At 41.1% G+C, this 15,970-nt stretch overlaps 1 protein-coding gene across 12 annotated transcripts in view; it reads right to left on the bottom strand.

The window, feature by feature from the left end:
• AAK1 (AP2 associated kinase 1) overlaps window positions 1-15,970 on the bottom strand; it is a 167,862-nt gene that overhangs the window by 28,148 nt on the left and 123,744 nt on the right. For 4 of the 12 annotated variants that reach the window (XM_069582940.1, XM_069582943.1, XM_069582950.1 and 1 more), the window contains exons 14-17: window positions 13,079-13,311; window positions 11,531-11,688; window positions 10,027-10,131; window positions 4,068-4,163 (exon numbers count right to left, since the gene is read on the bottom strand). In XM_069582940.1, coding sequence (XP_069439041.1) covers window positions 4,068-4,163; window positions 10,027-10,131; window positions 11,531-11,688; window positions 13,079-13,311 — 592 coding nt within the window. The remainder of the gene's footprint in view (window positions 1-4,067; window positions 4,164-10,026; window positions 10,132-11,530; window positions 11,689-13,078; window positions 13,312-15,970) is intronic. The other 8 variants (XM_069582941.1, XM_069582944.1, XM_069582951.1 and 5 more) reach the window with 6 other exon arrangements.

Raw genomic sequence — 15,970 nt, 5'->3', positions numbered from 1 at the left:
AATAAATTCTTCATAAACCAGTCTAAGGATAGATAATCAGAACCACTTCCTGGCATGAGACCAGGGAATACTGCAAGTTGTAAAATTTCTCTCTTAAAATCTCAAAAATGAGGATAGATACCTATTTATATAGGCTAGTAAGACTAAGGGCTTGCTCAGGGCCCATTCCAACCCTAATTAGAAATAGGACCACGAGGAATAAAGCAGATTGAACTTAAGACAGAGAAGAGCCAGATGCAAGCCTCATCAAAAAAGCTGACATGGCTGCTACAGCTTTGTGGTTTTGGGAATTGTACGTCTTGTCTGACTTAGGGTGTGAGCCCTGAAGTCTTGTAACAAGAGAAGCTGTTTTTAGAATTTAGCCACTCTAAACAGCTCCTATCACTGAGAAACCAGGCACTAAACTGCCTGTGACATCTGCACACTGGAATCAAAAGTCAATCGCCATGACCCATTCCAAGTCCATTTTAGAGAACTGAATCTGTGGGAAGAAAAACTTTCCCTCCAGAGTAAAGACACACACTCTGATCTACTTTGGACCTTTTAATATTACAAGATAGATAGCAGGAGGAAGTGAGGAAGATGTCAAGCAAATAGCTCTGAGAAGAATGCCAATCTTAACAACAAACCACTAAGGAAATGCAGCGTCTCTTGCCTCCTTGTCGAAAGAAGACAGAGGGCTGTAAGCCAAGAAGTATTTTTTTTTAAGTTATTAATTCTAGGAAGTAGCGCTCATGGGGCAACTAATGCGTTCTTGCTTAGTCTTGTGGAACACTGATGTCGAAAGCTCAGTATGAAGGGGTTGCTATAAAAATCCTTTCCTCAAACTCTGAGCACTGCTGGCAGAAATGTAAAGATGTATAGTCGCTGTGGAAAACAGTATGGCAGTTCCTCAGAAAATTAAAAACAGATTTACCATACGTCCTATTAATTCTATTTTCGGGTACATACCCCAAAGAATCCTGAGTTTTGAAGAGATATTTGCATAGTCATGTTCACCGAAGCATTATCCACAACAGAATAAGACAGAAGCAAACCATGTGTCAACTGACGGATGGATGAACAAAACACAATAGAATATTATTCAGCCTTAAGAAGAAAGGCAATTCTGACATATGCTACAATATGGATGAACCATGAGGCATTATGTCATGTGAAATGTTAGTCGCTCAGTCATGTCTAACTCTTTGCAACCCCATGGACAGTAGCCTGCCAGTCTCCTCTGTCCATGGAATTTTTCAGGCAAGAACAGGGTTGGAGTGATTTGACCAAATCCACCTAGCTACTAAGTAGCTAGAACCAAGCTCTTACATGTTCAAATCAGTTCCTTTATTTCCCTAAACCTTAAGTTGAGCTCTCTAGTCAAAGGCCTGATTGACCTGGGATGGATGCAAAGGAGACCACTAGCTGCCTTGGGCTGTGGGCCAATAAAGAGCAAGGAGCTCAATCACACAGAATTAGGGTCTCCCTTCCTCACTCACAAGGCAAGAGACCGCGTGACACACCCACCCATCTGTATTATCTGTAGGCTCAAAGGATATTATATGTGTAAACATTTAAAGAGCATAAAATAAATGTCAAGTCACAAAAGACACAGTTGTCAGGAGACTGAGGTTCCATGACTCTCACCACCAGGAAGGATCAGTGTGGGAGGGGAAAGCACGTATGTAAAACCAACCAACCAATACACCTGACCAGTGTCCACCATGGGGTGGAGAGAGTGACCAACTGCTTGCTTTGAGGGGTAGGAGACAAACCCGCAGTCTGCCACAGGACCAGAGACCCTAAATTCTCAGCCCTTTCCTCACTGGAGTATTTCGAGATGCTGCGGAAGGATATGGGGATAAAGAGCTATAACTGAATGCTCAATGTGCCACAGGCTGGGCATTGAAGTAAATGAAATATTCAGAGACACAACGGTCATGTGCCATCCTTAGCCCAAATTCCAGACAGCAGCATGAAAAGAGGGAACTGAGGATCTGCTGAGCTTAGCTACTACTTTCATCCAGGGGTTTGCCAGCTTCCTGACATGTGGGCTGTGGGCTGTTTATATCTCCTCAAACAGTGGGTAAGCAGGCCTGGATCGGGGTTGGCAGAGTCACACATGGAAGGCTATGGAGCTAGGAGTCTGGGGTTTGGTGTTTGGAGACAGGAATGGAGAGTAATGGGACCGCCGAAAGCCTTTCAGCCTCAGGTTTTATTTAATTTATTCATTTGATCTGCAAGTACTCAGTGAGTGCCAGCTATGCCCAGCAGTATTCCCGACACTGGCAGTACACTGCAAATAAGACAGACAAGGTCCCTCCCTTAGGACCTGACGTTCTGGTGGGGACTGAACAAGCAAACAAGAGGCAATGAAGAAGCAAAAAGAGACGATGTCACAATAAGTGCTATGAAGAATGAAGCCAGGGAGTGTGACTGACAGTGCCTACAGGACCACACGGCCTCACTGAGAAGACAGCATTTAAGCTCAAGACCCAAATGTCGACTAACAAGAAGGAAAACCTTTCCAAACAGAGTACCAGAAAGTGCAAAGGCCCTGGGGTGGGAATCAGGTCAGCTTACTGAAGGAAGAACTGAGGGGATGAATGCTCTTGAGCTCAGGGCAGAGGGGCAGCCAAGGGCCAGAATCATCAGGGCTTTGTGGGTGTGGTAAGAAGCCTGGATTTTTTGCTCAGTGATTTGAGAATTCAAAGGAGTAACATGTATGATTTATGCTTTCATCCTCTGGCTTGTGCCAAGAGGCCACCCTTCCAGCTTCTGCAGCTCATGGGCTATCTGGGTAAGAACAAGGCATGAACCTGACGGGGCATCTGCTTGAAACTGGCCTGTCTAGGCCCTGCCAGGCATACCTGGAAGATGCAACAAAGGAAAGGACCTCTATTTGACACCTTTCTTCTCATTTCTTTAACTACCCTACCTGAATCATTTCTTACTGATTTTAAGTATTTTTGACCTACCTCCAGGTCCAGCCAGTTACACACAATACTACCTGATGAAGGCAAATTTCTGCTTCTTCTTAGAAGGGTCAACAAACTATCTAAAGAAATAAAAACTGTCTTGGTACCCAAGCTGTGGGTCTGTTTTGTAAGTAGAGGATTTCCATATCACAATCCCTTCCAATTGTGAAGCAATCAATCAAATAAATCCCTCTGACATTTTGGGAGAGAAGAAAAAATCAAGCAGATTCTTTTAGTTCAAGGAATCAACAGAAGTAAGAATGAGGAAAAAGAAAAACTATCAACAGCAAAATGACTGCCAGTTATTTCTAAGGGGCTGGATCTATTTGCTTTTTGAAAGGGACTGATCAAGAAGGAAAGGGCAACTTCTGTCCCTCACATTGTGCGCCTCTTCCCCTAAAAGGATGAGGAGGGGAGCAAAGAGAAATCTTTGGCATCATGAACTCTAACTGGAAAGCATCCAAGCATTGTTTTGAAAGCTGTTTCAATCAGACCATGCTAACTGTTTCTTACTTTTTTAGACTGCTTACTTAAAAATCAGTACATGGCAGATTGTAGGGGAGATGAGAACTACTTATCTTGATGATGAAAAGTCAAGTTCAGATAGTGGAAAGTAGTGGAACCTAGGTCTCCAGAGTCACATTCCCTATCAAATTTTATTACGTATTTTTGTCTTATAAAAATAAAAGCACATTAGAACAAAACAGGAAGTCACTCATAATGCAATCAGTATACTATACTATTATGATTTTATTCCTTCTATCATGTGCTTGTAAGTACCCCCCCCCCCCCAACACTGTTATCATCACGGACTAAAAGTTCTTTGTAATACACAGGCCCTTTACATTACCATTAACACAGTCAAGGATATATAACTTAACACTGATATGATGTGGAATACAATTTGGTATAATTTGAGCTGAATTTACTGTCTTTGCTAAGGATAAGTGCCTTCCAAGTGAATTTTGTCCCTTTTATTGAGACACAGTAAAAATGTACAACAGTACCTATTATTAGGTCTTGGACTGCAGGTTGTTCTCACAGTGTTTAAAACAGAACTCTCAAGAGGCCCTGCGATGTAACTTAACTTCAGTTTTATTTACCTACCTGGTGCATCAGGTATTTGAAGAGGAATGAAAGGATCAGATACACTTAGAAGAGGAAGGCTAGAATCCACAGTCTGCCCACCCTTCCTTTTTTCAGCTGGAGTTGGATGGAAGGGAAAGAAGGGTCAAGGAGACAGGGAAAAAAGAGAAAAGCAGAAAACATCAAGTAAATCTAGATGTATTTACCATCTATTAACCCAACTCACATTGTAAAGTCTAAATTTAGAGGCAGAATAAAGAGAAATGAGTGGATATAATTCAGTGTAACAGCAAATGTATGAGATATACACTCTGGTCCTTACAGCACAGTCTGAGATGCAGTTAATGATAAAACCAGGACAGCTGTACATCTGAAATTTTTCTTCTTCCTTAGATACTGCAGTCTAGTGATCTCTTTTAGAATTCCTACAGCAATACTAGCCCTATCACACATTTTGGTAGGTAAACAAATTCTATTGTGTAATCTAGAATATGTGTATAGGTACTTCCTTTGTACCCATTTCCCTCTTGAGGTTCTTTAGGGACTGAATCCTATTCTATCACCAAATGTCTAATGTAATGCTAGGCAAACAGAGAGACAGAAACTGATTTCTTGCTTATTGCAAGGTTAGACAAGCCCTAACCTCTGGACAACCTTTACCATACTATTGGCATTCACTCTGTATTTGGCAAACTTATAGATTTACAAAAAATCTATACACCTTACGCAATACCAGAGCTTGAAGGGATCTCAGGATTTTCTAGCACAATTTTCTCATTTTTCAGAAGAGAAAATGAAGCCCAGAAGTTAAGAGACTAACCAGAGGTCCACCAGCAGACCCATGATCAAAACACAGTGTCCTAGTGCCTACTTTACCATGTTGTACCTTGCATTTTAATAATCAGTTTGTTTCTGAATTAAAATCTAATCTAGCCTTTTATAAAGTGGATGTACAAGAAAGTTTTAACTTTCAAATAATTATAGACTCATAGGAAGTTGCAGTACATAGGACCCTGTGAACCAGCTTCCCCCAGTGGCGAGTTCTTATAACTGTAGTTCATTGTCATTGACGCTGGTGCAATTCTGTTGCACCTCTATCCCATTGATACAAGTTTTCACATGTATTGTGTGTATGGGTGTGTATATATATAGTTCCTTGCAATTTGATTCTATGTATAAATTAGTCTAAGTACCACAACAATGATACACAACTGTTCTATCAAACAAAAATCTTCCCTGTACTCCACTATAGCCACATCCACTCCTTACTCTTCTCCTAATCTAATTTTGTCATTTTGAGAATATCATTAAAGTGGGCTATTTCTAAAAAAGAGGTACAAGGTCAAGTTTTAATCATCTGCCCGTTTCTCCTCTAATGTATGGACATAGTTTAGTAACATTTTTGCAGCTTTTACCATAAAAATGTTGATGATAACCCTTGTGTCATCCTCCCCAACTCACTGCCACATTTCCTGCTTAGCTCCTCCCTTGGTTGGTTAGAAGGTTTAAAATCAGTGAACCATCTGAGCTTGATTAGAAACCTTCCAGAAAATATTGCCAACCTGCACTTCATACAAGTGGGGACATATTCATTTCTGGGACTTAGATATAATATTCTTTGACTTGTAAAGAATGAAGAGTCTTCTTCATTCACACTACAAATATGAACACAGAGAAAATACCAAATGTTCATAGAAAAATGCTGCATAAACTGAGGGAAAAAGATGTCTGTAATGTCTGCAAAAGCTTAATGTCATTGATTTATAAGATTTCTGAGATGTGTTTATGACCACAGTTACTGTGCTGGGCTGCTCAGGCACAAATCTCTACTTTGTCATTCTCCACCTGGGACATTGGGCAGGTCACTCAGGCTCTTGTGGGCTGTTGTGAGGGATCACTGGAGATAAAGCGAACAAAAGCACTTACTGCGCTTAGTGTGTAGCATGTATTCAACATATGTTCACTGTTATTACTGCCCTAATTTTACTCAAATATGTGTTTTCTAATTGTTGGGCCTTTAAAAAAACTGCCATTTACAGTCTTCAAAGTAAGCATAAAGGGGAGAAGACACAAAAATAAAAACAAAAAACAACTCTTTAAAAAAAGTTTATACAGACAAACAACAAAACATAAGATATATAATAAGTTAGAACTAGGCATTAAAACTGGAAGTGGATGGAAAATGATTAGGAAGCTTTGTCATTAACACTGACGAATCCAAGCTCCTATCCTTTGGCAGAAAGCAACTCCTTTCCTTCATTCAACAAGACTGTACTGAACCTAGCAGTGTACTAAATGCTGGGATTCAGCAATAAGAAGACTCTCCTAGAGCTATTCCACGACCCTCTTTTCCTACCCACACCATAACTGGTCATCACCGTGATGTTTTATCTCAAGGACAATGACCAGTGCTTGATACTAGTCAAACTAAATATCCAACCCTGAGCACTTTAAACCAGACCAAAATACCAATAAACTTAAAAATTCTACAGACCAGACAACAAAGCTAAAAATAAAAAATAATGCACAAAAAGTTTTAACTATTTAATATTTGAAGTATACACCTTCCAAATAACTCAAATGCCTATTTCAAAATATTAACACTGAAAACGTCATATGAAGACTTACAAGATACAGTTAAAACTTGAGTTCTTTCTTACAAGGGAAACACACAGCTATTAGAAGGCACTCTCAATAATAGTGTAATCCTCAAAAGTTGGGGTAGGGTGGGCAACTGGAGCAAGGAGACAAGGGAGTAATAAATTATGGGTGAAAAAGTCTTCCTGGAGATTACAGTCTCCCTCCCCACACTCAAGCTGGTTGAAAATCTCTCTTATATTGAGAGAAAAATTCTAAATTTTTTTTTTTAAGAATTAAAAAATTTACTATGTATTCTTTTTGAAATCAGCAAAGTGAGCCTAAAACAGGGAACTGCAATCAAAAAGATAACAGCAACAGTCAAAGAATTAGAAGACAGAAAAACAGTTCTATAGAGTTGTCTTTGAAAGATAATAAAACAGCAAATCTCTAGTTAGAGTTACCAAGAAAAAGAGAAACACAAATGCACATGATAAATCTGGTGTATACCAAGAAAATGCTACAGAAGATTTCAATGTACTCTTCCATCTTACTGAAAAATTTTTTGAAACTATAGATGATTTTCTAGGAAAATATTATTAAATTTGCCTTATTATGAGGCAGAAAACCTGAGAGAGGAAGTTCTAGAGCCAAATGTTAGGACACTAACTGTCCTAACTCTGCTACTTACTAGCTATGCGACTCGGAAAGAGACTAGTCTGTACTCAGTCACCTCAACCATAACGGATATGCAGATGGTATGGCAACCCTCGAGGGTTGTCGAGAGAGTCCGATGAGATAACACTTATATAGGACAAATGACAAACTGGTGGGAATGCCTACAATATATGACACATGAAGCACTCTTACATATTAATAAAAACAAAACAAACACAGAACAACAACAAAAAAAGGACACGAACAACACAAATCCCAAAAGTAATACAAATGGCCAGTAAACAGTATCCTCTATCTAAAACCTCTAAGCTGGTCTGGGTGGGAAAATGACGTGAAAATTACTTTCATCTATTGTTAATTGAAATAAAATTTGAATAGCATTCTTGGAAAGTGATTTGGAAATAGGTACCATAAAGCCTTTTTTTTTTCCTTTGGTTTGGTTTTGTTTTGTTTCCATAAAGCCTTAAACACATATATATCTGTTGATTTAGCAAATAATCTCCTACAAGTTACCTTAAGGAAATGGTAAAGGATATACATAAAAACTTAGCTTCAGGAATGTTTATGTGGTGAAAATTAGTAACAACCTAGGTATTCGTCAGGAGAAGGAAATGGCAACCCACTCCAGTATTCTTGCCTGGAGAACCCTGTGGACAGAGGAGCCTGGTTGGCTGCTGTCCACAGGGTCACATAGAGTTGGACACGACTGAAGTGACTTAGCATGCATGCATGCATTGGAGAAGGAAATGGCAACCCACTCCAGTATTCTTGCCTGGAGAATCCCAGGGACGGGGGAGCCTGCTGGGCTGCCGTCTATGGGGTCGCACAGAGTTGGACACAACTGATGTGACTGAGCAGCAGCAGCAGCAGCAAGTATTCGTCAAAAGTGATGTTAAATACAATGCTATTATTCTTCCATTAAACATCGTGTTGTAGACTAATATTTATCAACATGGAAAACTAATTCCCATACAATGTACATAAAATGAATAACTAACTGGGCAACAGAAAGCTCCTCCATAGCAATAACTACCTCTGTCGTTACAGAGGCCATATTATCACAATGCGACTAAAATGTATCTTAAGTAACTTTAGGGTAAAGAAATCAAAACTTAAATTTAAAAACATCCAGAAAACAAGAATAAGAGAGCTGCTGCTGCTGCTGCTGCTGTGTCACTTCAGTTGTGTCCGACTCTGTGCGACCCCAGACAGCAGCCACCAGGCTCCCCCATCCCTGCGATTCTCCAGGCAAGAACACTGGAGTGAGGTGCCACTGCCTTCTCCAATGCACGAAAGTGAAAAGTGAAAGTGAAGTCGCTCAGTTGTGCCTGACTCTTAGCGACCCCTAAGAGTCGCCTTAGCGACTGCAGCCTGCCAGGCTCCTCCATCCACGGGATTTTCCAGGCAAGAGTACTCATTACATATTAAATATTGTGGAATGACAGCCAAAGTTCTAATAAATAAATTTATGAGGTTAGAAAAACTACTAACACACATAAAGAAAGCAGGAAGAAAGAATATAAAGAGTTAAAAGCAGTAATTAATCAATATAATTCAAAAGATCAATTCTGAAGGATCAGATTCCACATCCTACAAAGAACATAGTCAAAACCTCACATCCATTGCTGAGGAATTTATAACAGTAAAATGTTAACATAAAATTAATGTTTAAGAAAGAGGTACTTGGTTAAATATACTAGGATATATCCATAAAAAAGGAATTTTATGTAGACAATTTAAAAGTTACATTTGAGGAGTTTCTTTAATGATATAAGGGGGGAAATGCTAAATTTTTAAAGTAAAAATCAGGCTTTAAAATGTGACTATAAAAATGTATGTTGGAGTCATAAACTGAGGGTGAAAACTGTGTACAAAACAGTGGACACTTGTGTGTTCATAAAGAAGAAGATCCATAACTTTCCTCAGATTCTCAAAAGATCTCTGTGACCCTAAAAGGATTAAATGCTACTAGCTAGATGGCATCACTGACTCAATGGACGTGAGTCTGAGTGAAGTCCGGGAGTTGGTGATGGACAGGGAGGCCTGGCGTGCTGCGATTCATGGGGTCGCAAAGAGTCGGACACGACCAAGCGACTGAACTGAACTGAACAGACATCAAAATGGTATCCAAAATGGTATTTCTTGTGTTAATTTCTTGGGGATGTGATCATGGGGCTTTTAACTTTCTTCTCTATGCTTTCCTATAAATTACTAAATAAAATATATTGTTTATTAATAAAAGGGAAAATTAGGTTTTTATTATTACTTCAAGATTTTTTAAAAGTCTCATTTAAAAAGACCTCTCTCCCTCTCCAGAAGCACAGACACACATGCACAAAAATCAGCATAAGCAGAATCTCAGATACAGGACAGAACATCTAATTCTTAGAATCCTCCAAGTCATTCCAAAGAACCTAAGCAATTACAAGACAGTAACAGAGTGATGTTTCTGAAATTTAGAAATATTTGCTTAAAAATATGTCTATGGACTTGAGAGAACAAATCCTGTATATTACTGCCAGATCATTCTGACAATCTAGTTCAAAGTAACTCTAGATCATTTTTCAATCCCCATCTTTTTTTAGCAAATCTTTTGAAGGAAGGAAAATACGTTAGCCCCAGGATCTGGGGCTCGCTGGCATGCTAGGGTCATCTGTGGACTGGAAACCAGTAGTGGAAGGTGACGACAGTGAAGTCTCGAGTTACAGGCGTCTGCCATACTAACCAGTTCCAGCGGAAAATGAGGGAGCAGCAAAAGCATCACCTTGGGTTGGTTGAAAGCCTGGGATCAAACTCTCAGCAGAGCCTCCAAGCTTCTCAGGATATTTGCCTGGAGGGACAAAACACCACTCAGTTCATCCCAGGAGAATCCCATGATGCACACCCAGGCAGGAGGTGAAGGGCATCCAAACTGACATCTACTCTTGACTACATGACTATTTTTACCGCAGAAAGGCAACACCTTGACTATTCTAGGTCCTTATCTAGCCACTGCAGTAACTGAGAAACAGCTGAGGAAAGAAAGGAAGTCTAAAGCCCTAAAGCTTGAGCATATTACTCACAGCAGAATGCCTTCAGCCTTCACACTGAGTCCATTTATCTCTACATAATTCTAATGAGTGTGATGATCTGTTTTCCACATTAGAAGCAGTTAGGAGAGCGAGTGAGAAGAAAGATGGCAGTAGTGAGATGCTATGAGGAACGGGCACAGTGACAACAGCTTAATGTAAAAGCCAACAGCCGAATAACAAGAAGAGTGACAGGAAATTATTAAAAAATAGAGACAAGGAAAAAAAAGGGGCAAGAAAGCATATGGATTTTGTTGTTGCTTAGTCGCTAAGTCGTGTTCAAGTCTTTTCGACCTCATGGACTGTAGCTCGCCAGGCTCCTCTGTCCATGGAATTTTCCAGGCAAGAATACTGGAGTGGGTTGCCACTTCCTTCTCCAGGGAATCTTCCCAACCCGGAGATCGAACCTGTATCTCCTGCACTGGCAGGCAGATTCTTGAGCACCGAGCCACCAGGGAAGCCTATACATATTTTAAATGATGTCCACAAAATAATGAAGCTAAAATGTTTGGTCCAAGCTCTTATCATTCACTCCATTCTGATCATTCTTTTAGCCTGTGCTTTTGTTGACAATGAGGTACCTTTTTTTGAACTGTATCATACTGTAGAATTTTCCCCAGGGTATATACTGTTGTTTTTTGAAGAGAGAGAGAGAGAGAGAGAGAGAGAGAGAGAGAGAGAGTGTGTGCATGTGTGTGTGTGTGTAGGCATCCTGCCTTTCAAATTAGCTGGTGGATTTGAGGGTGGAAACGGTACCTTCTACTTATTTGATCTCCTCGCCATGGTTAGTCAACAGGAGCAGAGAATTCTGATCACAAAGATTCAGTGAGGCCACACTCTCAGGGTGAGCAGTTATGATCCTCTGGGATAATACACCCACTTAGGACAAAGTGCCATTACACACCTCCAAAGAGTAAATGTGCTTGACATCATACTGATCTCTGCTACCAAACCTGTCCTAAATGTTTCCGACTCTCCCTGCTGCCCCCACAACATGACCAGGATTTCCTGAGGACAAAAAGACTTCAGTGCTCTGGAGAAAATATAAACTGATTTGCACACATACTTCCAAGTCAAGTCTTGGGTCCAAGCCTACATTTTCACAGGCATATCCCTGTAGAATTAAGGTTCAGTACCCTCAAAAAGATACTGATTACTCACCTTCCCCCAGCTTGGCAAAGTCCTTGTTTAGCAGTTCTTCAGCTGTGAGTTTGGAGAAATTGTCGTCATCAAAGGGATTCCACGTAGAACCTTCTGAAGGATTATAAACATTTTGCTGGGAGGCCCGAGGGGAGCCTGAAGGAGTGGTGGTTGCAGACCTAGGTAGGTTCCCACCCCCACGAAATAAAAAGACACATGAAGGTTGAAAAGGGTCAATCTATTCTTCTTGTTTCAAGATCAAATTATTTTCTAAGTCAAACCAGTATCTTCCACAGTATTTTTCTAACAGGTCTTCCCGAGGCAATGGCAGTTTCCACAGATGCCCTTTCCACTGTGTGAAACAAACATCTCTCTTTATTTTGTGATTCACTATCTCTTAATACTTCTTTAATCTCTCGCTTATTAGATTTTTGGCTTCATCTGTGAGTTTTTTCATTCAGGATCCCAAACCAACCTGTTGCTGGGCTCGTGCATCCTGTGCTGACCACTGTAACATTCACAACTGGTCCCAGAGGGGCTGAGGCCTATTCTGGTGGCCTCACATCTGTAAGGGTCCTGCATCAGTGGACACCATCACAGTTAAAGAGCAATAGGGACAGTTACCACCATCCTGGGCTCCTGCGTATCATTACCTAATTTCCTCTAAAGTCTCTCTTGATGCCCTTTACATTTAGCTAATGACTTAAAGATTTTTAACTTTAGTACATGGTTCCAAGAAAGTGGAGAAGGCAGTGGCAACCCACTCCAGTATTCTTGCCTGGAGAATCCCAGGGATGGGGGAGCCTGGCGGGCTGCCGTCTATGGGGTCGCACAGAGTCAGACACGACTGAAGCAACTTAGCAGCAGCAGCAGCAATGACTTAAAGATTTTTAACTTTAGTACATGGTTCCAAGAAAGCTGACGGTTTGACATTGCATTTATGCAACAAACACTCATTGCGATCTACTTGATGTCAGGCACAGAACCTGTCACCAGATTTACTAAGCTTGGTTAAACCATGGTGCTTGTTATGGACAAACCTACAGGCCAGGTCAGCTAGACACACAAACAAATAAGAATACAGTGTGATACATGCTCAAAAGACAGTTCAGACAAAATTATATATGGTACCAGAGGAAGGGTCAAAGAAAAAATAACCGAGTACATGGATCTTAATGAACAGACAAGCATTTCCTAAGTGGACCAGAAGGAGAGTGGCAGTTCTACCAGTGTGATACAATAGGCTTTGATCTGTTAGCCAGTCAGTTCAGATATTATTCCACAGAAAATGGGGAGTCAAGAAAATGTTATTGGTATGGAGAGATTTGGTCAGATCAAGAATTTAGAAAACACTCTATACGGTCTGGGATGGATGACAGACTGAAACAGTGAGGCAAGTAAAAAATTATTTTTTAAGATCAGTCTGATCTATGCACTACAGGAAAATTCAGTTTCTTATTAAACCCAGACACGCACCCCTATACATACAGCTATACACAATTATGTACATAGCAAAAATTATACAGCAATGGCCCCCCAGCAGCCCTTGCCCACAGAAGCAATACATACTTGGACTTATTGAGACTGGCCTCAGCTGCAGCTGCTTGGAGCAGCTGGGTTGATTTGCTGGCAGGGACCCCAAAGACTGCGCTGTGGGTCACATCGCTGAGAATTCGCCTGTGCCCAGCACGCTGGGCCTTGGGGGATGATGGAGGAGTGAGAGATCCAAGTTTCTGCCCCTGGATGGTAGGAGGTGGGGTTGTCTGAACCTTCGGCTGTTGTCTTACTGGGGCCTGAATCTGCTAGGAAGAGAGATGAAAGTGTTCAAGAAAGGGGGGAGGGGTGGGGGAGGCAAGGAAAAACAAGCAAGCAGACAAGTATAACCAAAAAAAATGCCATGTGAGAGCTAACATATGGCTCAAATGGCACAGTCTCAGTAACACCCAGATTGTCTAGGCTTCCTTGACAATCTGAGACGCAGCCTTGAACCTGATACCAACAGAGTACTTACCCAGTGCTTATATATACATTTCAGTCTTCATCAGCAATAATAAACGAGGTAACCATACGCAGGTTGACCCAAAGACTGCAGAAGTCATTCCTAGATCTAAAGATCCAGAAAGTTTCCTAAAGGACAACTTTCTGCTTTCAAAATTTGTTCAGAATGCCTCCAAAGGGTAGGCTTCAAGCATTCCACTACCAGAGTCACAAGCCAACAAAGGCTCACCTCCAGCTAAAACACGTTTGATCTGAATGAGTTCTGCTAAGAGATCCCTGACTTTCTGACAGAACACAGACTACTAGTTAGAAATAAGTGAGACAGAATTTCACTGTGATTAAGAAATGGCAGTTCTTTTTTGCTTTTGCTGTTAACACTCTGTTTCATTGATAGGATGGGTCATACAGGATTCTGTTTCTGCAGTGACCTCTGAGAAAATATAAGCATGGGGGCAGTTGGATTAATCTGTTACAACCTTCATTTTGGAAACGGCACCAAAGAACAAGGTAGAGGATACAATAAGAAAAAAATTTTAAAGCCCTTGATGATGACTGACCTAATAATATGAGACATGGGCCTTTTTAAGAAGGAAGGCAGGAGGCACTGTCACCACAGAAAAACAAACTAGAGGGAACATCCTTGTTCCCATGTGGCGAGTTTTTAAGCATAAGCCATGATCTACAAAGTTCCATGTCAAGGAAAATGATCAAATTAAAAAGGTTAAGATTAGTTTAGTCGCTCAGTCGAGTCCAACTCTTTGCAACCCCATGGACTGGAGTCTACCAGGCTCCTCTGTCCATGGGATTTTCCAGGCAAGAACACTGGAGTGGGTCACCATTTCCTTCTCCAGAGGATCTTCCCGACCCAGGGATCGAACTCAGGTCTCCCACATTGTAGGCTTTACCGTCTGAGCCACCAGGGAAGTCTGAGGAACACCTAATCCTTTTTTTCCTGTTAATCCAGAGATAAAGGAATTTAAGACTATTCAATGCCTCAGGGGCTGAACTATCCCTTCCCTCCAGTCTCTCATCTCAGATTGGAGCTGTCCCTTCATGCTGCAGGTCAGCTCCTACATTCTATGTCTTCAAAGGTTGGCCCTGGGAGAGATTCCAGAAACTAGTGTCCAGCTACTTGGGTCAGGATGCTGATAGCCTGGGGGTTTCTGTCCTTATACTGACTCAGGCTTTAATTTTACTGAGGCAAGCTATGTGCATGTTAAGAGTACACAACCACTTGCCAACTGAATGAATGAAATAATATAAGGTTCTAATGTTGATCAAATTAAGGTCAGAGGGTAAAGCAGCTGACAGCATCTTTGAGGGAGAAGCAAAGTGCTCTGTGAAGCAGCCCAGAGCTCCAGCTCCACAACTTCCTCAGGGCTCCAGGAAGCAACAGCCAACCTAACTAAAGCCAGTTCCCGCAGGGACGAGAAGGGATTTAAAGACAGAATTAGACTTGCTTATTTCTTGGAGTTTAGGACATTCATTACTCTGAAAAGGGTACTTAACTGTTGAGGCCCTTTATTTTGAAGAGTCCAAAATACTGGGAGAACATTTTCCTTTCTTCTCGCCTATTATCTGTATGCACACACTGGAGAACACGTGGTTCTGTCATGACACCTTATCCTATCACAGCTACCAATTCAAAGTGGCTGCCACCCATCCCACAACAGCCTTATCGAGCAGTTTTATTTCCAATCAGAATCTCAAACTGAAGACTCAAGAGGGATCTTAAGACAGCATGGATTCCAACTCCCTTGTTTTAGAGATGATAAGACCAAAGCCCCCTGAGGTTAAGTGTTTGCTCAAGGTCACAGGGTCAATTGAGGGCAGAATCCATGTCTATAACTCAGGACTCTCTTTTTTGCACAATGATGCTTCCTCATCCGAAAATGAGATTATGAAGGAGGAGGAGGGAGACACATAACACAGGGGGAGAGAAGCAAGGTAGACTCAAGATGTCTATCTTGCTAAAGATTTTTTAAAAAGCAAAATACGTAACTATGAAAGAAGTATAATCACATCAAGAAATATAAGAATATAGACAAGGGGAGAAAAACCACCTCAACTTCCTCTCCACTACTCTAGTACAACTGTTCTTATCTTTTATTTGGTAGCTTATATTTATGTCTATTTCAAGGGCATACTCTTCCTGTAATTTCATCTCTCCTTTAGCATCACCCCATGAACATTTCCATACTGTTGTACAGACTTTTATAACCGTGACTTTTAATGACTGCATAGTTAGGTCGTTGGAATGAGGAATGCTGCTTCCATGCCTGTGTTGATCATTAAGACTGCAGTAAACCCCTGTAGGATACGGCCACATCCCTGCTGTGAAAGGGCTGCACGGTACAATTTACATTCACTTACTTGCCTCTCTAGGTAAGTCCTATGAAGTCATGGGAGGAAGGGAAGGGTCAAGGCCGGAAAACTCTCTGGCACCTGGCTGAAGCCCATTCT

The sequence above is a fragment of the Ovis canadensis genome, chromosome 3 (genome assembly GCF_042477335.2).
Source record: "Ovis canadensis isolate MfBH-ARS-UI-01 breed Bighorn chromosome 3, ARS-UI_OviCan_v2, whole genome shotgun sequence".
Classification (NCBI taxonomy): domain Eukaryota; kingdom Metazoa; phylum Chordata; class Mammalia; order Artiodactyla; family Bovidae; genus Ovis; species Ovis canadensis.
The sequence above is the reverse complement of the archived record's forward strand: the minus strand, read 5'-3'. Positions and strand labels throughout refer to the sequence as shown.